We start from the raw sequence: 13,438 nt of genomic DNA on the forward strand, positions 1-13,438 counted from the left end.
TCCATTTCTTCTGTGTCTTCTATTCTGTGAGAATAAAGATTCTCAAAGTAGCTATTGATAATCTTCTGAATTTCCACTGGGTCTGTGGTAATTACCCCCTTTGCATTCCTTATTGCTTGTATTTGAATTTTTTCTTTCCTCTTTTTGATCAGGTTACCTAGGGGCTTATCAATTTTATTTAATCTTTCAAAGAACCAGCTTTTTGTTTCGTTAAGTCTTTGAACTGTTTTCTTCGTCTTAGTTGCATTAATTTCTGCTCTAATCTTTATGATTTCTTCTTGTCTTTGGGCTCTGGGTTTGGTTTGCTCTTCCTGTTCTAGTTGTTGGAGGTGCAGCATCCGGTGTTTATTTGTTCCTGTTCTGTTTTCCTAATGTGTGAGTTCACATCTATGAATTTTCCTCTGAGAACTGTTTTCATCTTATCCCACAAATTCTGATAACTTGTGCTTGAATTTTCATTGAATTGTAGATATTGTTGAATTTCTTGTTTAATTTCATCTGTGATCCATTGGTTGCTGAGTAGGGTGTTGTTTGCATTTAGAGTTTTTTTCTGGTTTCTTTTGTCATTTATTTCCAGTTTCATTCCACTGTGGTCAGATAATATGCATGGGATAATTTCTGTTTTCTTGCATATACTTAAGCATGACGTGTGGACCAGTATGTGGTCTATTTTAGAAAATGACCCATGTGCAGCTGAGAAAAATGTGTATTCAGCTGTGTTTGGGTAGAATACTCTGTATATGTCCACCAAGTCCATTTGTTTCAAGCTCTGGTTCAGTTCTGTTAATTCTTTGCTAAGTTTTTATCTGTTTGACCTATCTTTTTGGGCTAAAGGGGTGTTAAGGTCTCCTGTTAAGATTGTGGTATTGGATATTAGATTTTTCATGTCCATTAAAATTTGCTTTATATAGTTGGGTGCTCCCATGTTTGGTGCATACATATTTATGAGTGTTACCTCTTCCTCTTGAATTTTTCCCCTAACCAGTATATAGTGGCCTTCTTTATTTTGCTTGATTATTCTTGGTTTGAAGTTGAGACTGTCTGAGAATAGGATTACTACCCCTGCTTTTTTCTGAGGTGCTGGGGCATGTAGTATTGTGTTCCACCCTTTGACTTTCAGCCTATGAATGTCCTTATGAGTTAAATGTGTTTCTTGTATACAGCATATTGTTGGATTTTGTTTCCTAATCCACTGTGCCAGTCTGTTTCTCTTAATTGGTGAATTGAGTCCATTTACTTTGATGGTTAGAATTGAGATGTATTGACTTACGATTGACATATTATTTACCTGTTGTCGTTTACTCCTTTTTCTCCTGTGCTTAATTCAGCACCATTTGTTAAAGAGGCTGTCTTTCTTCCCGGGAAGAAAGGTGTTTGTTCCCTTTGTCAACAGTAAGGTGGCTAAGTGTATTTGTAGTTGTGTCTTCTAATCTGTTCCATGAATCCTCAGGCCTGTTTTTTGTGTTTTTTTTTTTTTTTTTTTTTTTTTGCCAGTATGGTACTGATTTTATCGCAGTAGCTTTATAGTATAATTTCAAGTCAGGGGTTGTGATGCCTCCGCCTTGCCTGTGTTGCCCAGGATTCCATCCTCTCTGTCTTTTATGGCTGGCTCATCCCCCTTTTCTGTCTGAACCTTTCCTGTTTTGGGCTGTCTTATATTTCTTCATGACTAAATTGAGACTTTTCCTTGCCGGCACCCTGCGCGGGTGACAAGTTTCATACACAGAGGTGTGTACTGCCATTGGCTTTTCCTTGGTGAGGTTAATTTGAATCGTCTGTCAAAAATAGTCACTTGTCACATGGTAAATGACCAAACTCGGACTTCCTTCTGCCTTTTCCACTCTGCGTGTGCCTGTAATGAAGACTCTCCTGGCATCTGCCTGTGCTCCCTCCCTGTGTCCATCTGTCCATCCATGGACTGCTTCCTACCCATCTGCAGGGCTGTTGCTCTGTCTGGACTCCTGTCTCTGCAGTACGTCTTAGCTGGCGAGTGCCCAGCCTGGCCCTGATTCAGCTCAGGCAGCCGTCTCTGCAAGAGGAAGATGCCCAGCTCCTTCTAGTGGGGCATGTGTTCAGTGTTGGCATCTGAGCCTTGGGTTTTGTGGCAGTTTTTCAAGTAGATTGTGGCATCCAATTTTATATAATTTTTACCAAAAAGCTCTGAGTCACCAGGCCAGTAAGAAGTGATCAGGGTCTACCCCAAGTCTCTGTCTGAAGCATCCGACTCTACCCTGTGGCTTTTGTCTATTGTCGTTGCAGCTTGTCCTCCTTTCCTGTCTCCTTTTCTTCCTGTTCCCCTCCCCTGCTCTCCTCTCTGCTTTTCTCTCTCAATCTCATTGATCAAGCCGTGTCATTTATTTGTTGCAGATAAGGAAGAGAGCCAGGAAAGCAAAGATTTATGCTGTGGACAATGCCTTGATGAACTTGAAAAGTCAAAGCAAGAGTGTCAAGACCTGAAGAGAAAACTGGAGAAAAGCTGTAGGCATCTTCAGCATCTGGAGAGGAAGCACCAAGCTGCAGTGGAGAAGATAGGAGGTTAGCGCCCAAATGTCGCACTGTCCCCGCGCAAAGCTCTTCGGTGCGCTTGGAGTGTTCAGATGGGACAGCCCCTTTAATGAGCACGCTGCTTCTCCGGGGTTAGTTTGAACCAGTGCACACCTTCTTTCCATTAACTGGATTGTTAGTGAACTCAAAATGGGCCGGCTTCGCTTCTACCAGAGCTTCTCTTTGCGTTCTGCATCCCTGCCTGGACAGCGTAGGGTCCGTCGGGCACTGAGCTGCGTGCTGGGGCCTTTGCTGGGGAGTGAGCACTGGACTCAGGGTAAAGACGTGGCAGAGGGGAGTGGGCCTGGCCAGGCGTCACGGTGCCCCGGGCATCTCGGTGCTGCCAGGCCGCGCTGGGGGAGCCGCCCTCTGCACTTCCTGGGACCCTTGTCGCTCCACCTGGCTCTGTGCTCTCCATTTTGAGCGTTTTGGATTCCTGCTCTGGCCGCACTTTCTTTTCCTGGTGGCCTTGCATGCGGCGCTGCCCGTCTGCCCTGTACTTTCCCTGCCCTGTCCGCTTCGGCCTGCTCTTCCCTAAGGCAAAGCCGTAGCATTGGGGGGCTGCCCGCTGATTTTCCAGGCCTTTGCCAGAGGATGAGAGTCTGTTACCTCCTGCACCTCTCTGGGGAGGGAGCCGCTAGTACAGAGAATCTTGGCATGAAGAGGAAGCCTGAGTGGTGAGGTCTCCAAGAATTGCACTGTCCACAGAGACAGGCGGATGCATTCATTTGCCTTCTACACTCGTGTCCTTCGTGGACCCCGCAGGCATGCCTGAGTGCTTGCCGACACGCAGCTAGAGTGACCTTAAGCAAGTGGATCGAGACATTTCCGTGTTAAAAACTCCTCAGCGGCTAGCTCTGGCCCTCAGCACTAACTACAGACACTTAAATTTCACGTCGTCTGTGGTGCTCTACCACAGAGCTACCTCCTGCCCTTTTTATTTTTTATTTTTCAGACTGAGTCTCACTAAGTTGCTCAAGTGAAAGTCGGATTTGGCGATTCTCCTGCCTCAGCCGCCCTCAGTGCTGGGTTAGAGGAATGCGCCGCTGCGCCAGGCTTCTCCAGCCCTCTTCCTCTCGATAGAGCCATGATGTGGGTTAGTCGCTCGGCTGCAGCGCAGCCCTTGTTTGGGCTCCGAGTCCCTGGGCCTTTTTCTTGGCCACGTCTCCTGAGCTCATTGCCGGGCAGATGCCTCTAGGCCTCTCACTAAGCACCGAAGCCCCGGCCAGGCCCATCGCTTCAGTCTTCCCGGGCCCAAGGTGCTGTCCCCTGCACTGTGAGCCCCAGAGGCCACGACAGCACTAAGGCGTGAAAGGTTCGTCACTTGTGCAGGGCTGGCGTGTGTGCTCATGCAGCCCCTCAGCGCGCATGCGCCCAGGCCCTGGCCTGGTTCACCCAACTGCTAAGAAGCTAGGCCAGTAGTTAAACTGTGTCTCCCTGCCCTTAAATTTCAGGCTCTTCTCCTCTCACACTACATAGACTCTTGTTCGTCTCATCCTTTTAAAAGTTTAGAGAGTTGGACATCTTACGTTATTTTAGAGATGGCCTGTACTTAAGGTTAGTTTTCTTGTCATTTCATAGCAGCGTGCTTGTCCAGTGACCATTTAGATGGGCACCAGCTGTAGACAGGGACATGCATTAAGGGCTCAGAGGCTTCTGCAGAGCTGCGGTGCCGCTGGGAAGCAACGCCCAGGCCTCAGATGTAACTTGGAACATTTCCGGGGCAGTGTGAGGCCCAGAGGAAGGGGAAGACAGGGTGGGCTTAGAGTGCTGAGAAAACAGGCCAGGGAGTGGGCAGGCTGGGGCTCGTGCGACGGATGGCCCGACAGCAGCTGGAACCAGGCGGTCCCTTCTGCGCTGTTCGTGCAGGGGACATGGCAGGAGGATGGGGGAGGAACTGATGTACGATAAACTTTCTTTTGTAGAAGAGAATACTAAAGTTGTTGAAGAATTAATAGAAGAAAACAACGACATGAAGACTAAATTGGAAGAACTACAGATGCTCTGTAAAATGCCACCAAGGTAGATCTTTGCTCTTTTAAACCATCCTATTGCTACAAGGTGTTACATGTTTTGAGACCTTTATTTTTTATATAGCAAAAAGTATAAAAGAGAAGACAATCTTCCCAACCCTCTCCCTGGAAGATACTCAGAGTCCTTGTTTTATATCATCTGAGCCTCTTTATAGCCACACACCATGTGCACGGCACATTTTTTAAGTGGGATTGTAACCCTTCCTTAGGAAAGCATTTGTCCAAGTTATTGGATGTTTTCCTACAGTATGCTTTTCAGTAGCTTTCAGCATTTCATCACGTGGCCGTACCTTTTCTGCACACACACACATACACACACCCCGCTTCCTCCTTTCCTTTCCTTTCCTTTGTGGTATTGGGACTTGCACCGGGGCCCCTCCACTGAGCTACATCCTCCGCTCTTTTTATTTTGAGACTGGGCTCCCCAAATCGCTGAACATCCCAGGCTGGGCTTGAACTTGCAGTCCTCCTGTGCCAGGCCCCCTGAGTGCTGGCTGGCAGGTGTGCGCCGCCACGCCCCCCCCCCCCCATGAAGTGTGAGCCATGTGGCGGCCCAGTGGCTTCCTGTTCCTCTTCCACGTGGCGAGCTTCTGCAGTGGGAGCTCTCTGCACATCTCGCTCCTCGCAGGAGGACGCGCGGACGCACGTCTGCTTCTTAAGCGGACCGCCACTCAGGGTCTGTGTCTCTGCCGCCCTTGGTTTGTCTTAGGTCCCAGTCAGAGGGGGCCGTGGAAAGCGCCCGTCGGCCGGGTCACGAGCAGGCCCTGGAAGAGCTTCGCGGGCAGTACATGAAAGCCGTGAGGAAAATCAAGCGTGAGTCCCTGCAGGCGCTCCCAGGGCCTCGGGAGGGCTGGGCCGCTTCACTGCTGTGAGACTGCGCTGGGTCTGCCAAGACCCACCTTCGATACTGCCCATGCCACTTCAGCAGTGTGCAGTAATGGGTCCTGCGGCCAGGCGCTGCCCTCGGGAGGCGCCAGAGTGGAGTTGCTGTTCTGTTGTTGAGGATTCCACTTTTGTTGTTTAAACGTTTTATAAGCTAAAACTTTAATTTTACAGTCTAAAGTGTAGTGAGCATATGGCAAGCAAGTTTTAAATGAGCAATTACTAGGAGCCAGGGAGATGGCTCAGTAGAATAAGCACTTCCCAAGCAAGTGCAAGGACCTGAGTTCAATCCCCAGTTCTGCCAAAAAAAAAAAAAAGAAATGATGATCTTTTTGTGTTAATTATTGGAACTGTCCTACAAAGTTGATTTGAAACTGTCTCATTGCTATTTGTTTCTCAATAAAATTATGGAAAAAATGAATAAAATAAATAAATAAATGAGCAATTACTACTTTCTAACAAAAACTTTTGGGCCTTTGGCAGTGGATGTAGTTGGGAGCGCATCTGTTGTTGCTCATTTTTATTTCTTTTTTTTTTTTTTTTTCTTTTCAAAGTTTTATTGATAAACGTTCATTTTTATTTCAAATAGCTGTGAATTTGCCAAATCTCTGTTGTTCAAGGCCAGGTGGTACCAGCTATTCTGAAAAGTAGTCTCCTCATATGCTTCCTCAATGTAGAATACTTCCTCCTTTTTCATTACCAGGTTGCCCCAAATGTGTGGATGTCACAACACAGCAACCAGTGTTTACATAGGAAAAAGATGTTTGTCCCCTAAAATATATTCACTTTTTAAAAATAATATATGATTTATTTACCTGGTATAGAGACTCGCTACGCAGACTCGTAGTGATCCTCCTGCCTCAGCCTACCCAGAGCTGGGATTATAGATGGGTGCCACCATGCCGGGTTTCGTGGTGGCATAGAGTATGTGGTACCAGGGATTGAACCCAGGTCCTTGCGCTTGCCCGCAGCCCCTGTATTCACTTTGGAAAACACGTAAACAGGCCTCGAATTCCAAATAGAATGAGTGGACACTGGCGTCCTGTGAATGTTCTGCGAAGCTCCTTCGGCATCCCCTAGGAGGACCTGCGTCTCCTCCTTGCCGGTGCTCGCGAGGGCTGGGTTGTATAGACGGAGCAACCTGGGCTTGACAATCTAATTCGGCAGTGAAGTCTTAAACACTTTCCATCCTAATAGAGAGTGTGTGTGTTTTACGTTTTAGAAGACTGCTGATTTTATGTTGACCTGTACTTCATTTTAATTTTTCCAACTCAACAAAAAATACCCCCGTTAGTACTTTTGCATAGAACATCTAATTTTCAGATGCTTGCTGGCACTGAGAGCCGCTCCTGTGTGAGTCAGCATCACATACAATAGGCGCGGTGGCATCTGAGGTGTGGGACGTAGCCCTGGACTTAGTACAAGCAGTTGGCCTTAACTCATTGTATCCCAGTCAAAGCCGTGCTGAGTTAAAGTGAAAAGAGAATTTAAAAGCTTTGAGTTAAGATTTTTGTATGAATTTCTGGAGGAAACTGTAACAGCCAGCGTTCTGCGGGCCGTAGCGCTTTGCACGTGTCTCTCATGCGTCGTGATCTTGTGTCTAGATACTGGAGCAGGTGTGGAATTAATAAAGGGATATGGGTCTCCAGGACGCAGGAGTCCAGCTCGCACTGCGCCCATCTTGGCTTCTGCCTTCCAGGGTCCGCTGTTCTCTCTTTCACCCCATGTGTCTTCCTTTAACTGGGCATCATGTAGGGTTGTAGTGCTTCCATTTCTGTGATGCGTATTTGTCGTTTCCTTGTTAACATGTTCTGCAGTCCGACCGAGTCCACCCTGCTTGCTTCCCCCATGTGGCTGTCATCAGTCCATAAGGACCGGTAGGTCCCTTCCCTGTGATGCTGCCAGGAATGGTGGCCTGGAGTGTGGCCCACAGGTTCCACGCGTGCATGTCCTGCCTGCAGTCTCCCAGCGGCTTGGCCTGGGCTTGCCCCTCCTCCCTGCACGGGCGCTCAGCTCTCACCCCTGTGTGCTTTCCCGCCCTGCAGGCGACATGCTCCGCTACATCCAGGAGAGCAAGCAACGGGCCTCGGAAATGGTGAAGGAGGAGGTGCTACGGGAGCGCCAAGAGACCGCCCGCAAGATGCGCAAGTACTACCTGATTTGCCTCCAGCAGATTCTGCAGGATGATGGAAAAGAAGAAGGGTAAGCTCGGTCCAAACAGACCGCTGTCCTGGGGGCCCCGGGACAGCACGCAGCCACGCTCTGCGCATCTCCCTAGCCACAGAATTAGCTGTCCTGTGTGACCTGCCTCGGGGGATTAAGATAGGCTGGTGGTGTTGCTAGCCTAACTGTTGGCAGAGCTAAGAGGAAAGCAAATCCGAGGGCTTAGGGCTCTCACTTTTTCATATAAACTATTTTAATCTTACATTCTGGAATTCCCCACAGGGCGGAGAAGAAGATTATGAACACTGCGAGCAAGCTTGCTACAATGGCGAAGTTGCTGGAAACGCCAGCTTCTCATAGACTCCAGAGCAGAGCGCCACAGCCCGGTATGTCCATAGGAGCCACGTGGGTGGCTTCCCCGTCTCTTCTTTTGGAATGTAGTGCGGCTCATACAAGAAAGGGAATGGGAGCTAATTTATAGGATTGTGCCTGAACTGGAAATTTACAGGAAGGAACAGGGAGTGTCCAGCTGCCAGCTGAGTATGGGTAGAGTGAGAATCCCCACCCCTTCCCATCCTTGCTTCCATCCCTAGCTACTACAGAAAACATTTTAAACAACAAGTAACGAATGAAAAAGTACAAAATTAACTCCTGGGTTTTAAATGTTTGTCAAAATATCTCAGCTGCATCTATGAAACTACCACATTCACACTCTATATTAGTAACTAGAGAGGCACTAATAAATACAGGGCTGGGACACGGCTCTGCAGAAGAGCTCTTGCCTGACATGTGCAAGACTCGGGGTTGATCCCAGAACCGCAAAGAAGGGGGACAAAAGATTGTAACAGGTAAACCAGAAGCCATGAAAAGTGCCTGGGAGAAAGGAGGTGGCATCTGATTGGAGATGGGCAACTTCAGGGCAACGGCCTGACGATGACAACCACACAGAGGAAAGCCCAAAACTGCCCCTGGGAGCTGCGGGGCTGGGCTCTGTGGTGTGTCTGGGCTGGCTCGCCAGGCTCCCAGAGCAGCAGCAGCAGCCGGTGCGGTCCCTGCCTGTGTCTCTCCATCCACCCCTTCTAGTCCACTGGGCAGCAGCCGCGCCCAGAGGGTGAGGCTAGGAGCAGGCAGTGTTCGGGCAGCCAGCCACACCCAGGAGCAGCGGGAGCCCCTGTGCCCAGGCCGCCAGCTGCTGTGCCTGCAGATCTTGTCCCCACCTGCCCCCTGATCCCTCTAAGGGAGCAGGACAGACACATTATGCAGTGCATCTAAAAGACAAACATTTAACCAAAATCACCCTGTGTTTATAGAAAGCCACCACCATGAAAAAAGACTAAATTAACAATGAAACAAAACCAATAAAATGTATACCTAAGGTGGCAGCATTCACAGGTCCAACAAGGGGGCCTGAGAACCTGTAATACAGTGTTCCTAGTGAAGTGGCCGAGGGAATCATTGCAGACTTGCTATGACTTGCTATTTTCAAGGAGATGATGTAGGTACTGATGACGCGAGCTGAAAAACACAGATTTTTGTCTATGTTGAAATTTCAGGATAACCAACAAAGAAATAGAAATGGATTCAAATTAGTAGAGGAAAACTTTTGAAGAAAAATTTTAATCTAACGAAATCAGTAGAGTTGGAGATACAGCTCAGCAGCATAAGCACCTGCCTGGCAAGCTTAAGGTCCTGAGTTTGATCCCTAGTACTGCCAAATAAATAAATAAATCAGGAAAGAGGATAAAGCCTAGAAAACCTGGGTAAGTGGAAGATAGTAATATCAGCAATCAAACTAAATGTGATGAGGTTAAATTTACTTGTATGACCATAATCCCTGCACTCGAAGAGGCTGAAGCAGGCAGATCACAAGTTCAAGCCCCACCTGAGAAACTGAGACTTCATGTGAAACCTGTCCCCCACCACCACCAAAAAAAAAAGAAAATTAAAAAGCTGGCAATGTAGATTAGTGCAAAGGCCTTGGGTTCAATCCCACCTAGTGCAACTCCCTTCCCTCCCCCTGCAAAAGAGCCACAACTTTCAAATAGGAATTTACAAAAATGGGTATTTTCTTTTTATAAGAATTTTGAAGATGCAAAATAATAGGAAGGTGAATGATATGCCAAGCAAATGCGATGCTGACAGATAGGTTAGAAAGAAAAGTGCAACATAAAGAGAAGTTAGAGATGGGATGGCGTTAACTTGGGCAGGTGGTCGTCCTTCGCGGCAGAGCGCTCCTGAGAGGGCGCAGGTGAGCGTTGTGTGCATGACATAGTTTATGAAGTGTGAGCGGAGAGAAACACAGGCAAAGCATGGTCCGCACTGTCGCCTGGGAGGCCCAGACTGTGCCTGTCAGGATGGAGCTTTGGCGCTTGTAGGAAGCTCCAAGCAGAGATGATTCAGGAAGCCATGAGACATTCCCCATACAATTTTATTCAGATCATTTTATTTTTATGCCTCAAATAATTTTCTAAATCTGGAGCCACAGTGCAAATCAAACCCGGATAGAAGCAACCCCTTCCGTGGACGCTGGAGAGCAGCAAACTCTGGGACTTGCCGTTTCTGGTGTCATGCGTGTGGTGCTTTTGTTACTGATCTGATTTAGTACCCTGGCCGAATAAATCAGAACCTGTTTAGCCTTTACAGAGGAGTGTGTGTGCATGCACCTGTGCGTGTGTGTGATTGTGTGTGTGCTGTGTTGCTGCTCGCAAACTTCCTTTGTCCCAAACGCCACCGCTGACATCAGAGTCAACAAGAACTGGAAACCCTGCAGCTGACTCCTGAAATACTGTGCCATCTAAGGCAAAGTGATGGAGTGGGTGGACCGCAGGAGCGATGTATCAGATTCCAGCCACAAAATTACCAAGATTTTTGCTTGATACTTAGAACAGTTTTATAGGTCTAGCATTGTTGCCTTTGCTTTGGGAAGGAATTAAAATCTCTCTGCCTTTTTTGAGAAGACTTAACAACCACACGTGTGTTCAGCTTTGAATGTCCATTTTCTCCTCACACGTGTTCCCTGATTTTGTTTTCCCTGGCTTCAGAGACGCTGGCTGAAGTTGAAACGCCAAAAAGAACCCTCGAGAACCACAGTCCGCCCTGCTGCACTGAGAGGGAGCCGCGCAGCGTGACAGCCGAGCCCCGAGGCGCGAGCGGACAGGCGGCTACCAAGAGGGCCGCGTGTAACTTGGAAAGGCGGTTGCAGGATCCCGAGCCCAGGGCCCTGCAGCGGGTGGGCTCCGACGGGTTACTGTCAGACTTCCACTTGGGGGACGGTCGTTGCACGCACCCGGACATGTCGCCCAGGACTATTTCTCCTGAGTTTGCGCCATGCGAAGGCAAGGGCGGCTCGGCTGTGCACAGGAAGAGAGCGCTGCTCAGCGCCGAGCCGCCCCGAGGCCTGCGCGGAGCGCCCTGCCCGAGGCGGAGCCCTGGGCTCGCCGCCTCGGGATCCACACTCGCACCCTTCCCCTCGCCCAGCCGGAGCCCGGGCTGCGAGCCGCACATGCACGCTTCCCCGGGCCGAGGGCTGGGTGTCCAGGAAACTCCGGTGAAGGACGGGGGACCCCTCGGTGACTCCATCGGCTGGCTCTCAGACAGCACTTTACCCTGCCATAGTCTGGAAGTGTCGTTCTTGTACGATCAGCCACAGGGGACGCCGCATGCGCAGGATGAACCCTGGAAGCTCTCGGCAGCCCACTGCCTTTCAGATGCAGAGGTGGGCGGGCAGCTGACGAAGCACCAGAGAGACCCTGCTCCGCGCGAAGCCAGGTGTCCCCAGCGAGGCAGGCCAGGCGGGATTCGACACCCAGCTTCCCCAAGGGCGGCTGTGTGGATGTCAGAGTTCAGAACTGGGAGTGGTCCCCTGGCTGCCCCGGGGGTTCTGCAGCCTCCGCGACCACCACCGCCTCGCCTGTCTACGCAGCAGGACAGTGGCTTCGACAGCCCGTGCGTGCAGCTAGACTAGCGGCGCTGTGCCTGAAGAGACTCGCTAATCTATCAGAAGGAAACCAAAGAGAAGGCTTGACACTGATAAACTGTGGGCTCAGCCTCCTTCGAGATGTTTTAATAACTTTTATTATGAATAAATCATTCTCATTAAAGTATTTGGGATATTTATGTTGCCTTACTCCACAGGCTGGATGGGACGTGTGTATTCTGCTTTCATGTGGTGCTTGTATTTGGTTGCTAATGTATGTATTTTTATACTTCTAAATTGGTCACTCTGCTGTTATTTAAATAAAATTGCTTGCAATCTGTACACTCGACATGAGTTATTTGTATTGTGTGATATAGAAATGTATATTAAGGGCCAGCCAAATAGCTCAGCAGATTAAAGTGCCTACAAGCAAGCACAGGAGCCAGGAGTTCCATCCCCAGATGTGCTATGCCGTCCTGCCCCTGGGGCGCACTGAGATGGCAGTTGAGACTGGGCGTGGTGGTGCCCGTCTGTAATCCCAGCTCTTGGGAGGCTGTAAACAGGCGGATCAGTACGAGTTGGATCAAGTAGTGAGAACCTGAACACCCTGTAGACCCTTCCCTAAAATACAAAGAAAAAAAAAAAAAAGAAATGTATATTAAGGGCATTACGTTTGAAGTTCACCTAGAAAAAGTACAGTGTGAAGTTTTACATGAATGACCAGCCAAATCTGATTATTAAAGTTACCATGTTTATAAGGCTATGGCAGGTGGGCCGGGGATATAGCTCAGTGGCATAAGTAAGTATCTTCCGGGCAAGTGTAAGGTCCCCAGTTCAAGCCCTGGTACCAAAAAAAAAAAAAGCTTATGGACTTAAAATAGATGTACCTTTCCTGAAAATCGCTCCTTAAAATTTCAACCCTTGTTGGCCAGGCCAGGCGAGCGGTGTGCTCACAATCCCAGCACTGGAGCGCTGAGGAGGGATGGCGGCTGAGTTCAAGGCCAGCCTGGACTATGCATCTAGTGAGACCCTGTCAGCCTGCCCACTTTGAAGAGATTTGATTACAAAATGCACAGCTGTATCCTGCTTTTGATATTTGAACTATTAGTCTCAATATTTGCAATTGATATTTGAGTTACTTTAAATCACCTGGGATATCCAGAGACTGTCTCTTCTGTGACCTCATGTTTTCCTTTCATCTGAAATACCTTTTGGAAATTAAATTTTTAAAAATCATGTATTAGGTACAGGGTCTCTATGCAGCTCGGACTCTGGGGCCGGCACAACATGCAGTACCAAGGATCACACCCAAGTCCTTGTGCTTCCCAGGCAGGTGCTTAGACCACTGAGCTATCTCCCCAGCCCCCCTTTTGGAAACTAAAACAAGTCTTTTCATGTGAAAAATGTAAACCTATTACTTTTTCCATTTATAGTGCACAAGCTGCTAACTTAGTGATGTGGGTTGAAATTCTGAGCTGACGGGCAGATCGCAGAAATGAACAGTTAACGTCAGTGCTTTCGTTTCTGGATAAATTCACAGATTCATCAAGAGGAATAAGAAAATTTTAGGAGTGTTCTGGCGGTTCTGTAAAGTCTTGAACTGTAGTTTATGGGCGATATTTTGAAATTAAGTCAGTAAAATTTCCCTCCAGAACCAGGCTAAGTGGTAGCAGAGGTGTGGACGGCAACAACATCCTCCTCAGATTGCCGGCTCTAAAGAGCAGCACCTAGAAGTGCAACTTCAGATCTTGCAAAGCTGTCACCTCAACTGGTGATGACCAGGTAGTGTGAGGGCAGCGCTGGAGTTCAGGTGTTTCTGATCAGTGCGAATCTGCCGAATCCAGCGCTCAGGCGCCGGCGGGACAGGACGGAGGTGCAGGTGGCCTCGGTGCTGTGGCCA

General features: G+C 48.6%; 1 protein-coding gene across 4 annotated transcripts in view; it reads left to right on the top strand.

The window, feature by feature from the left end:
- Cep152 (centrosomal protein 152) overlaps positions 1 to 11,802 on the top strand; it is a 90,206-nt gene extending 78,404 nt beyond the window's left edge. For all 4 annotated transcript variants that reach the window (XM_023724039.1, XM_023724038.1, XM_023724040.1 and 1 more), the window contains 6 exons: positions 2,368 to 2,535; positions 4,470 to 4,566; positions 5,287 to 5,390; positions 7,505 to 7,661; positions 7,905 to 8,008; positions 10,664 to 11,802. In XM_023724039.1, the coding sequence (XP_023579807.1) occupies positions 2,368 to 2,535; positions 4,470 to 4,566; positions 5,287 to 5,390; positions 7,505 to 7,661; positions 7,905 to 8,008; positions 10,664 to 11,586 (1,553 nt within the window). In that variant the 3' untranslated portion in view covers positions 11,587 to 11,802. The remainder of the gene's footprint in view (positions 1 to 2,367; positions 2,536 to 4,469; positions 4,567 to 5,286; positions 5,391 to 7,504; positions 7,662 to 7,904; positions 8,009 to 10,663) is intronic.
- The last annotated feature ends 1,636 nt before the right edge of the window (positions 11,803 to 13,438 follow it).

This window comes from Octodon degus, unplaced genomic scaffold, assembly GCF_000260255.1.
Source record: "Octodon degus isolate 3935 unplaced genomic scaffold, OctDeg1.0 scaffold00105, whole genome shotgun sequence".
Classification (NCBI taxonomy): Eukaryota; Metazoa; Chordata; class Mammalia; order Rodentia; family Octodontidae; genus Octodon; species Octodon degus.